We start from the raw sequence: 12625 nt of genomic DNA, 5'->3' as shown, positions 1-12625 counted from the left end.
TGGGGTTGTTAAGAAGTAACTCAGTGCACTTTTGGTGGGGAAACTACAATTTGAAGTCAGAAAGGAGTTAGAGTTTCAATTGCTTTGTACAGGACGTGTACTGTGAATATTCATGTGCTTCTGAGTTCTGTTTATGATTGAAACTTTCTCCTTGGCATACTGAATGATGCCTCTTTGCTTCCAGATCTGCACTGTGGCTACACTACAAGTGTCATTAATAGGAATGTTTTCAAAAGGAATTATTTTTTCCACTAAAAGGAGAGTTTTTGCTTTTGTCAAACTGCTCCTGCAGTTGTTTGGCTGCAGAACGCTGATTCTGTCATGTAAGAATATTTCAGGAATTCTATCACTTCTTCTCTGTTTCATCATACAGCACTCATTCCTGGATCTTTGTGTATGATTATATGCAGTGTAAGAACACACTGGTTTCTTTCTCCTAATTGTCAAGGGTCTTTCAAATCAAGTGTAGATCTGGAGACTATCAAGCTGTCTTTTTGTAGATCTTAATGACTTGGAAATAATCCCATAGCTGCCCTGAAGCATATTTCTTCAGTTAAGGCCCAGTACGTGCTGCATACCTCAGAAGAGAATCAAACTAAGTAGCAAGATTTTTCAGTCGGATGTCTTTTGATCCAATGTAAAAATGGCTTTAACACCTAATGCAGCTCCTTTGTGGTTTTGAACTTCACTGAATAGATTTTTGCTAACTAATTACAGAAAAATCACTAGGAGTTGCACTCCTAATATTGAAGGAGCTTGCAGTCTCTTGCAGTGACCAGTTGTATTTGGTTGACCTAGACCAAAAGGCTGGCATGTCTCAGGGACTGGTTTTTAAAACCCCAGAAATAACATTTTCATTCGGAAATTCATTTTGTGGCAACATGGGAGTTTTTAACAACTTGAGGTGGAAAAAAAAAATACTTGATTGAAATATTCTGCTGCTTTGGAATATAAAGCTGTAATTAAAAGTTGAAGGTGCTGAATCTCAGCCAAACTGGTGGAATCCTGTTCAAAATAATCTGATCAGTGCCCTTTGGGCCCTGCTACAACATAATTCCATGCCTTAAGGAATGCTGTCCTTTGGTCTTATTTCTACCCCCACTCCCTGTAGCCCAGCATTCCCTCCCTCCTGAGTTGTTGGGAATTTGTGTGGGAGAAAATACTCCACTTGTTGCTGTCCCTTTTTATCATCCACAGTGTTCTGGAAGGGAGCTGGCCACATCGCACAGCGTTGTAATGAACTCTGAGTGCAGGGAGGCAGCTTCAGGGAGGTGTCAGCTGTGAATTGATGCATTCTCAAAGGCTTTTTTCTTTTCCTAGCTAATAAATTGATTACACGAGAAGGGCCTTCCTTTCTGCAGATGCGAATAAAACATTTGATGAAGTCCAACTGCATCCCACAAGCCACTTTCTTGTCAAAACTATGTGCAGATTCTCCAGATATTGCAAATGTTGCATCTTTTCGCCAAGCCTACATCACCTGTGTGTGTTCTATGCTGCCTAACGAGGACTCCATTAAGGAGGTAAGTAAATCATAGCTCCTCTTTATTGGGTGTTTATCAGTAATTTTCACATATATTTGTGCAATACTGAGAACTGAGGCTGAAGAATGAGTGTTGCAACTGAATTCCAAAATATCCAGTGATTTTTTGGAGATGACAGTAGTAACTGTTTTTCTCCTCATCAAGGTAGGTGGGTGTTTCTCTTTTGACTTTCACTGTGAAAGCTTGATTTGAGAAGAAAGGCTGAAGGAAATCTCAGGTCTTCCTTGCCTTGCAAGCTGTCTCTCCTCTATAAAATACCATTTCTGGTTTAGTGTCATGTTTTGGAAAATGATTGTTTGGAATTCATGCTTATGGACAGACGGCATGAGATTGGCTTTTTTCAGCAGATCTCTTGACCTTTTTGGACCTGGATTTTAATTGCCAGAAGGGGGGGAAGAAAAAAAAAGAATGCCTGCAAAATGCAGAGTTGGGAGTTTGGATAGCATTGCCTTTATGTTATATAAGTACATTTTGCTAACTGCCCAAACGGAAAAGGGTCCTAAAGAAAAGTAAAACTGAGTAGGTATCAGAACTCACTCCTACCAACTCTTGACACCATTCTGTAGCTGAAATGTGTGATGTGAACTCTGTGTATTAAAAGCAGACAGTGTTTTGTTTGTGTGCTTTGAGACAGCTTCCTTTGACAGAGTAAAGATGTATTTGTCTTGTAAATGTACTCTTAATTTATTTTCTTTAGATTGCAAAGGTGGATTGCAAAGAAGTACTGGACATCATATGTAATCTGGAATCTGAAGGGCAAGAAAACACTGCGTTTATTCTTTGTACAACATACCTTACTCATCAACTTCAAACAGCAAATGTGTATTGCTCTTGGTAAGTAATACATATTACTGCTGCTTTTCATTCTTCTTCACTTAGTGACTTTTGTGTGAGAGAATTAAGCTAATAAAGTACAAAAAATACATAGTGGAAGTGGATGCATCTTTAACTTAAGAAATACATCAAGCTAAAATACTTGTTTAGATAACTTATGACAAAATAAATAAAAACTACCACTACCACCAATACTGCCAACTAAACCACATCCCTCAGTGCCACATCCCCGTGGTTCTGGAACATCTCCAGAGAAAGAAACTCCATCACCTCCCTGGGCAGCATATTCCACCACTCTGCTGCCCTCCCAGTAAAGAAGCTCTTCTTCGAATTTGTATGGAGCTTTGTGTTGCAGTTTTTTTCCTTGTTGCCCCCTGTTTTGTTGCAGCACACAAAAGAAAAGAGACCAGCCCCATCCATTTCACTCCTGAACTTCAGATATTTGTAAATCTCAGAGATTTAGAGTCTTAAAGCACCGGGGAAGAGTTGTATCATTGGAATGCAGATGTCAGCAGCTATGCTTCGTGCCCTGCGGGAGAGCTGTATTGTGACTCATTGTGCCCAGTTTGAGTTTCTGTATAAAAAGTTAAGACTGCGATTGTGGGTTGTGTTGGTTTTTTTTTTCTTGACTATAAAGGGAGTTTAAACAATTTGTTCAACTCTAGATATCTGTATTAAACAAAATAAATCCTCTTGTCTTTACCGATTAAATAACAGGAGGCAAACTGTTTTCATCCAATGCATGCATGGAAGTAAGGCACAGTAACTGTTCTTGTCAGCATTTCTAGGAGATAGAGACCTGATGGAAGTGTGCAGTGTGTTTTGGTAACACTTAAATTACTGTGACATCAACTTTAAGGTGTGTAGACTCCATGCAGGTTCTGTATATCAGCAATGGACTTATGTTCTGTTTTTAATTCTTTGCAGGGAGCTGACACTCTTCTGGAGCAAATTGCAGAGAAGAATAGATCCTTCTTTAGATTCCTTCTTGGAGAGATGTCGTCAATTCGGCATCATTGCCAAGACACTACAGCATTTGTTTTTCTTGATAAGAGTCATACAGTCTGAAGTAAGTATACTTCATTCCAGAGGCTTTGGATGCAACTAGAATTGTTTAGATGAATTTACTGTTCTCTTAATAATTCTGCTGATTTGCTGTGAAACCATCAGACATCTGACTTTTTAATGATTAAGGTCTACCAGTGATGAGGGATGGAGATTATGACTGAGTTGCTCCATGGAGTTGTTTCATGTGACCCTAAACTTGTGTACAATTTGTTGTTCCACCTGGTTTTACACAAGTCCATTGGGCCCAATGGGATTTGTCCCAGGGTACATGGAGTTTGCTGATGTCATCACAAAGTCTTCCCATTATTTTTCAGCTGTCTTGGGAATCTGGATAGGTCCCAGTTGACTGGGAGCTGGCAAACGTTTTTCCAGTTTTCAAGAAGAGCAAGAAAGATAACGCTGATAGTTACAGGCCTGTCAGTCTCACTTCAGTGCCTGAAGAAGATTATGCTGGAAGTTATTGAAAAATATCTGAAGAACAAAATATAGTCATTGGTCACAGCCAGCTCTGGTTCATGAGGGGAAGGTCCTGTTTAATTAACTTAATTTCCTTTTATGACAAGTTCACCCATCTAGTTTACCAAGGGAAACCAGTTGTTGCTAATCTTTGTGGATTTCAGTGAAGCTTTTGATACTGTTTCTTAGAGGATCCTTCTGGACAAAATGTCCAGCTTACAGCTAGACAGAAACATAAAGGATGAGCATTGGCTGATGGGTTGGGCCCAAAATGTTATGGTAAATGGGGTGCTGTCAGGCTGGTGGCCAGTCACTAGTGGGGTTCCCCAGGGCTCCATTTATGGGCCACTTCTCTTCAAGCTTTTCCTCAATGACTTGGATGTAAGATTAGGAGGAGTTTTGAGCAAGTTTACATTTAATACTAAATTGCTAGGAGCTGTTGACTGTCTCAAGAGTAGAGAGGCCTTGCAGTGAATTCTTGACAAATGAGAGAGCTGGGCAGTCACCAGCTGCATGGACTTCAACAAAAGCAGCGCCAAGCTCTGCATTTGGGAAGGGCAGCCTTGGCTACACGTGCAGCCTGGGTGATGAGATGCTGGAGAGCAGCCCTGTTGAAAGGGGTCTGGGGGGACTTGGTCAGCAGCAAGTTGGTCATGAGCCAGCAGCATGCCCAGGCAGCCAGGAGGGCCAGCTGTCCCATGGGGTGCATCAAGCACAGCACTGCCATCGAGTGAGGGAAGGGTTTGCACTGTGTGGCCTCACCTTGAGTACTGTGAGGATCTTGGGACATCACAGTGCAAAAAAGGTATAAAACTGTTAGAGAGTGCCCAAAGGAGGACTATGAAGATGGGGAAGGATCTGGAGAAGACATGAGGAGAAGCTGAAGTCCCTCAGTCTCCTCAGCCCAGAGGAGACTGAAGGGAAACATCACTGCAGCCCACAGCTTCCTCATGATGAGAATAGAGGGCGGCACTGATTTCTTCTCTCTGGTGACTGTGATGTGACGTGAGGAAACAGCATGGAGCTGTGACAGGGGAGGGCCAGGTTGGATTCTTCACCACAGGGTGTTTGGGCACTGGAACAGGCTCCCAGGGCAGCGGGCACAACCTCAAGCTGTCGAAGCTCAAGGAGTGTTGGGACACCGCTCTCAGATGTATAATGTATAATCTGATTTTTGAGTTGTCTTGTGTGGAGCCAGGGTTGGACTTGATGATCCTTTGGTCCCTTCCAACTTGAGATCCTCTATGATTCTGTGCTCTGACATCTAAACTAGTTAGTGTGACTTCTCCACAGAATGCAGTAAATGTGAGATGGATCCCCTCACTTAAAGAGTAGATGTTCCTTACATAAAGTAACTTAAAATATTGTAGGCTGATGCTGATGGACTTGGACGTGTAACACTCAGAAGTCTGAATACATTCCGAGTCTACTGGATACTACTGTCAAATAGTTCTTTTAGAGAACAGCTCTGGAATGCATGTACCTGTGAAAGGAAAGTAACATTTGTGGCTATCTGATTTTTTCTTTTTTATTTTTAACAGGCAGAAGAAGCGGGACTTGCTGTATCTGTTCTTTTGTGTGTGAGAGCCCTTCAGATCAGATCGAACGGAAGTGATGAAATGAAGACATCGGTGTGTAAAACAATAGCATGCCTTTTACCAGAAGACCTTGAAGTTCGAAGAGCTTGTCAGCTCACTGAATTCTTGCTGGAGCCAACTTTGAGTGGATTTAATATGTTGGAAGAGCTCTATATGCAACCAGATCAAAAATTTGATGAAGAAAATGCACTGGTTCCAAACTCGCTCCGTTGTGAGCTGCTGTTAGCTTTAAAAGCATATTGGCCATTTGATCCTGAATTCTGGGACTGGAAGACTTTAAAGCGACATTGCCTTAAACTGTTAGGGAAAGCAGGTTCTGATTCTGAGGATGATGCAAGCTGTAATATGTCAATCAACGAAACCGACATGTTAGAAACTTTCTTCAGTGACTGTGATGAGGCAAAAGACCACAAATATTACGATGGGAAAGACCCAATAAACTACCACAAAGAAAAAGCAAGAGTGAAAAAACCAATTGGTTCTTCAGAACGATACCAGAGATGGCTTCAGTACAAATTTTTTTGTGTGCTTTGCAAAAGGGAATGTATAGAGGCTAGAATACTGCATCATTCTAAGATGCATATGGAAGATGGCATTTACACGTGTCCAGTCTGCACAAAAAAGTTCAAGAGAAAGGAATTTTTCGTACCACATGTAATGGAACACGTTAAGATGCCACCTAGTAGAACACACAGACCTAAAAAGAAGATAATACTAAAAAAAGAGAGATCGCCACAAAAGACAACAGCTTCCAGCAGTCCCACTCCGACACTTCCAGAGAAATCGCATCAACCAGAGCTCTCCGAAACCTTTGGAAGTGATGCACATGAATATGTCACATTCAGCCAACTGGAGAATTGCCAGCTACAAGACAGAGACATCTACCCGTGTCCTGGGACAGATTGCTCTAGAGTATTTAAACAGTTCAAATATTTAAGCGTGCATCTGAAAGCTGAACATCAAAACAACGATGAGAACGCAAAACACTACTTGGATATGAAAAACAGGAGAGAGAAGTGCGCTTTCTGTCGCCGACACTTCATGACATCCTTTCATCTGCGGGAACACGAGCGCGTGCACTGTGGACCTCAACCATATATGTGTGTGTCGATGGACTGCTATGCCAGATTTGGGTCAGTTAATGAGCTGCTTAATCACAAACAGACACATGATGATCTTCGTTATAAATGCGAGCTAAATGGCTGTAACATTGTTTTCAGTGACTTAGGGCAACTTTACCACCACGAGGCACAGCACTTCAGAGATGCTTCATATACCTGCAACTTCTTTGGTTGCAAAAAGTTTTATTATTCAAAAACTGAATTTCAGAATCACCTTGCAGTGCACAATATTGCGGTGTCCAATGGGGAGGTGAAGCAAACGGTGAAACTTGAAGAGTCTCAATTGCTTGAACAATCTGAAAATTCCCATCAGAATGAAACCTTGGATCCCGCAGGATCACAGGAAATCCCCCAGATTAAAGAAGAAGCTCTCTCTGATAGTGAAGATCTAGACAGCGAAAGTAATTGCAGTCTTCATTGTGGAAACCACAGCGGGACTGCTGCAGTGAACGAAGGCCAGGTCCCTCCTTTACTGATTGAAACACTGGCTCACGGTCAGACAGTTCCAAGCTTTCTCATGTCCCAGGAAGGAGTGTTTCATTCAGCAGATGTGAAACAGCAGTGTTCCAATGCAGCAGTTTGCTTTGATGAAAAGAAATTTTCTTGTGGCTTTGAAGGCTGCTGTTCCGCACACAAGAACTCCAGAAGTGTGCACAAACACCTCCGCAGGGCTCATCCATATAACTTCAAAGGGAAAAAAGGTATGGAAGTGAAAACTAAAGACTTTCTTGATCTGTTGAGTGATGCTCCAGAAAGTCAATCCCCTACAGACATTAGTACAGAGTTAGGTCATAAGTCAGACAGAAATACTGACTCTCCAGAAAACTCATACTGCAATATAAATGCTAAAGGAAACAACAGCTTCAAGGAAGAAACATATCCTTCTTCTCCAGAAACATCTTTTTATGACAGTTCTAAAGAATCAAGTATTGAAGATAACATGTTGGAACTCATGTTAGGCTTAAAACATCTCAGTTTAAAAAACTCTAACATCCAGAGTTCTTCAAGAAATAAGCGTGTTTTGGGCTCTTTACAGTCCTGTTCATCTAGAGACACCAAGTGTCCCGAGTCAGGAGTCGATGCAACTACCTCAAAGTTTCAGTTCCAAGAGCAGCAAGATAACTTGCCCAGCCAGTACCTTACTCAGCTAGCAGCTAAACCGTTCTTCTGCGAATGTCAGGGGTGCACGTGTGAATTTGTGACGAGAGAAGCTCTCTTAATGCATTATGTTAAAAAGCATAACTATTCCAAGGAAATGGTTCTTCAGCTAAATATGTTCCAGCATCGGTATTCGCCTTTTAAGTGTCATATTTGCCAAAGATCATTTACGAGAAAAACACACCTTAGGATTCACTATAGAAACAAGCATCAGATTGGTTGCGAGCAGGTGGCTCACAAGGTGTGTTCTAATGAAAAATTTGATCATGTCAGCTTGTGTACAGACAACGTGCATAAAAATGGTGGTGTTCCAACACCTGTCTGTCCAACCAAGGTTGAGTTCATTGACCGTTCCGAACAGCGGTGTCATCCTAAGAAGGAGGAATGTAGTTCTGAGACAGATTTGGAGTCCAGTGAGGAGACGGATGGTAACGTAACAAGAAAATCATCTAAAATAGCAACTCTGGACAGCCATAGGGAGGAACTGGAAGCAAGGGAAGGGAGAGGAAGTAAAAGAACAGTTGCTAAAGGAAACTTATGTTATATACTGCATAAGTATCACAAACCATTTCATTGCATACATAAAAGTTGCAACTCTGCGTTTACCAACCAGAAAGGTTTGATTCGCCATTATAGGACTGTTCACCAGTATAATAAGGAACAGCTTTGCTTAGAAAAAGACAAAGCAAGAACAAAAAGGGAACTTGTCAAATGTAAAAAAATATTTGCATGCAAACATAAAGAGTGTGGTAAGCGTTTTTTCTGTTCTAAAGACCTCGCAAAGCATTGTAGTGACTTCCACAATGAACACTTGGATGACCAAAAGCTGCTTGCTGGGACTGAATCTGCAAGGTTTGCTTGCAATCAAGCCCAGTGTCCTGCTGTGTTTTGTACCTTCAGTAAGCTGAAACAGCACCTCATAGAAGAACATGCCAGCGGAGAGAAAATAAACAAAGATTTTGAAATCCATTGCGACCTTAACGGCTGTAATCGGATTTTCACAAACTACAGTCACTATTCTCAGCACGTTTATTTCCGACACAGTGAATATTACGACGATCTCTTTGGGAATCAGAAAGAGGAGCAAGATAATCATGACAAAAATAAAAGTGGACAAAGTTGTGTGAAAGGTGGTTTTGGCCTAAACAAGCAGAATGGAAAGAGGGTCAAAGACAAACCGAAAAGAACTAGCAGAAGCAAAGATAAGCATTTGCTTAGTTTCAAAACAAAAGAGGAAGCCTTGCAAATGTGTCAGGAGAATTCTAACCAGACCCAGTACCCGTGCATGGTTGTGGGATGTCTGTCTGTTGTAAAGTTGGAAAGCAGTATATTGAGGCACTATAAACGCACACATCAGATGACCAACATGTACATAGAGCAGAGGATTCAGAAACTTGTTCTTTGCGTTAAATGTGGCACAATGACTGAAAAGCAGTCCTGCTCTGAACCAGCTTTAGACTTGGATAAAAAAGACCTAGAAGTGAAAGAGGAGAAATCGGCTGATCCTGAATGCCCGCAGGAAACGGAGAAGTCTCTTGTTTCAAACACTGAGCATCAGGATGTGAGCAGCGAGGAGCAAAAGCAATGTCCATCGAGCAGTGAGAGCTTCAATACGAGTGCCTTTATGTATTCGGGCACTTTAAACTGTAGCCACAGTTCCAAAAGCAGCTGTTTGGAAGAGCATAACGTCAGGGAGTCAGGCATGGGGAACACTGAAGAGTTTTCTGAAAATAGTGAAAGAGAAAATAGCTCTTATTTCTCCAGTTTACAATTAGAACTGCCAAGAGAGAAAGAACCAGAAGGATGCGAACATAGCGCGGTAAATCAAAACGCAAAAAGAAATGTGCTTTTTGCTACAAAAGACAAATTTCAGAAGCCTCCAGTCTCCAGACCATTTGATTTAAAGACATATAAACCAATGGGGTTTGAGTCTTCATTTTTAAAATTCATTCAGGAAAGTGAGGGAAAAGATGACGATGACGATGACGATTTTGATGAGGTGGTGGAATGGGAGTCCCCGGAGCAGCTGCCGATAGACAGAGCATTGCAGAAAGAGGGAGAGGGTCAGAAGGATTCCCCACTGAATGGCTGTGCGAGTGACAAAAGCGTCGTCATACCCCAAAGTGATCCTGGGCAGCTCACAGAAATGCAGCCCTTGTTGGCAGAGCCCTCATCTGCCCCTTCTTTAGAAAACCTGAGGGCAATCTTGGACAAGGCGCTGACGGGCTGCGGAGACCTTGCCTTAAAGCAGCTCCATTACTTAAGGCCTGTAGTTGTTCTTGAAAGATCCAAATTTTCCACAGCCCTTATAGATTTATTTCCGACAAAAAAGGCAGATGAGCTCTGCGTAGGAAGTATGTGAGCAGTTCTGCTTGGAGCAGCTTGTCTGCACTGCTGCTATTGGGGAGAATTCACGTCAGAGCAGTAGCTGTCACAGTTCACACTGTTTAGGTTAGTTTAGACTGTTTAATTACATGAATGTATAATATCTGTCAAAAGCATTGGCCAAGTTAATTTAGCTCCCTCCTCCCTCCCTCTGTTTTTTTTTTTTCTCCAATGGACTGCTGATTTTGGTGCTATTTAACACATCAGAGTACTGGAGGCTTCCTCCTGCAGCGTACATGTGCATGACTGTGTATGGAACAGTGCTGGGGTACCAGGGTTTGGGGCGATGGAGTTGACTTGAATGTGCACCCGAGGGTGCTTTGTGTAACATATTGTACACTACAGCATCTTATATTTTTTGAGTTATGAGTTTCAATAAATTACAATTTTTCACCCATTTATTTACTGTACAGTAAATCTTTAGTGTGGCCTCCTTGTTTTTTGACCTCCTGCGTCTCATTTCTCACCTTGGAGAGATGGCGTTTGGTTCCTTCATCAGTGTTTTTCTCCCAGTCTCCACAAGAATGGCAGCGAGCAAACAGCAGTGCCATCCCTCAGCAACTCAGAACTTGGAACAGTGATTTGGGCATCTTCAAAGAATGCACTGGAATCAGAATCCTTGGAGTTGGAGGAGAGCTTGAAGGGCCATCTAGGCCAACTCCCTGCAGTGCACAGAGGAGTTGTGCTCCAAGCAGCAAGGGTCCTTTGCTGTATCTTTCCCATCTCATTTTGTTGAAACTGTGAGAGGATATGATGTGTGAATCCTCTTGTTAGGTTTTAGGAGAGGAAAGATGAGGTCAAAATGTTAAATCGTGCACTGGGGTTGGGTGTCTGAAGTAAATAAAGCATCCTCCAAAATGGTTGCTGGTAAACAATATCCAAACAGATGATGGTGGTATGGCAGCAGAGGTGGAATCTTCCCACCATCCTCCCACAATGTTTTGTTGCTGTGCAATAGGTGACAGCAGAGGGGCAGTCTAACAGAACAGCGTATTGACCTGTACTCAAGTTTGATTGTAATGAAACTCTATTCAACTTGTTTCTTTCCTTTTCCATTGCTGCTTTCTGGTCCATAGGAAGCTGTGTTCGTAGATGGACAGTGAACATCCTTGTGCAGTTTGTGAATTAGTTGTGGGTTTGGTTTTTTTTTAATAAATAAAGACAAATCTAGGTCCACAGAATTGTCCAGCTGTACGAGGGCTTTCTGCTTGGCATGGATGGAGCTCTTCTGTGTGACAGAGAAATGCATCACAAGAGTTTGCCTAAGACAATGGGATAAATTGCTGTGGAAAGGCTTCTTGCAAACGTCCATCTCCAGTTGAACTCAGGGTGCATTGATTTCCCTCTCCTGAAATGAATGTGGGAACAGTTACCATAGACAGACAAAAGTACAGTGCACAAAATTCTGGCTACTGGGGAGGTATTGCTGTCCTTGCAGTGTGATTAATGAGCAAAAGAAAACAAAGTGCACATTGCTGCAGCATCACCTCCCCCTCCAGAGCGTGGTTTCCTATGTCCTTACGTCAAACTTCCAAATCATTTAAAACCATGACTTTGACTGAGTTTGCATTTTTTATGTGGTTTATATAAGCTCCATTGTAAATCCTTGTTGTCAAAGAACTCTGTCTCTACATGAACTGCTGATGGTGCATCTGGATCCCATCTATGTCATTGAAGTTGTTGAGCACCATTCCCAGGCAGACTCCTGGGAGATGCCACTTATCATTACCTCCACCTGAACATAGGGCTGAGTGTTAGTAGATACTCAGAGAAGTTCTGTTGTACTTTGGATCAACTCAATAGATATTTGTTTCCTGGTAGGACTGCCAAATTTTATTTGCTTTCTATTTCTTCAAACTTGTTCTGTTGTAGAAAGGAGGGGATGGGATGGGGGGGGACTTATTTGACTTCCCAATGAACTGATAAGAAATGGCTTAAAAACCAAATAACTCATCAATTTTAAAATATTTTACTACAAAACCATGTAAATATGTGAGCACGGAGGTGGGAATGGGAGAGAAAGGTTGTTATCCCTAACTTCCTGCCCAGTGTGCATGGCCAGTGCCATAGTAGTGCCTGCTCCCCACTCTCTCAAATCTTCTCTTCTCTTCTCTTCTCTTCTCTTCTCTTCTCTTCTCTTCTCTTCTCTTCTCTTCTCTTCTCTTCTCTTCTCTTCTCTTCTCTTCTCTTCTCTTCTCTTCTCTTCTCTTCTCTTCTCTTCTCTTCTCCTCTCTTCTCTTCTCTTCTCCTCTCTTCTCTTCTCTTCTCCTCTCTTCTCTTCTCTTCTCTTCTCTTCTCTTCTCTTCTCTTCTCTTCTCTTCTCTTCTCTTCTCTTCTCTTCTCTTCATCCTCTGAGTACACTTCTCTGATTCTGTATTCTGATCTTTGCACTTCTGTTTTCTTCCTGTGGTATAATCCACGCCACCTCTCTTTACAGGAGGAAATGCAGATTTTGAATTGT

At 42.0% G+C, this 12625-nt stretch overlaps 1 protein-coding gene across 2 annotated transcripts in view; it reads left to right on the top strand.

Moving 5' to 3' along the window:
* The window catches only part of RLF (RLF zinc finger), a 29124-nt gene extending 18563 nt beyond the window's left edge, over positions 1 to 10561 (top strand). For both annotated transcript variants that reach the window (XM_031595048.2, XM_090123902.1), the window contains 4 exons: positions 1321 to 1523; positions 2242 to 2378; positions 3306 to 3447; positions 5444 to 10561. In XM_031595048.2, coding sequence (XP_031450908.2) covers positions 1321 to 1523; positions 2242 to 2378; positions 3306 to 3447; positions 5444 to 10141 — 5180 coding nt within the window. In that variant the 3' untranslated portion in view covers positions 10142 to 10561. The remainder of the gene's footprint in view (positions 1 to 1320; positions 1524 to 2241; positions 2379 to 3305; positions 3448 to 5443) is intronic.
* The last annotated feature ends 2064 nt before the right edge of the window (positions 10562 to 12625 follow it).

This window comes from Phasianus colchicus, chromosome 24, assembly GCF_987193195.1.
Source record: "Phasianus colchicus chromosome 24, bPhaCol1.hap1.1, whole genome shotgun sequence".
NCBI classification, from domain to species: Eukaryota; Metazoa; Chordata; class Aves; order Galliformes; family Phasianidae; genus Phasianus; species Phasianus colchicus.
This window is presented reverse-complemented; position numbering and strand designations above follow the sequence as displayed.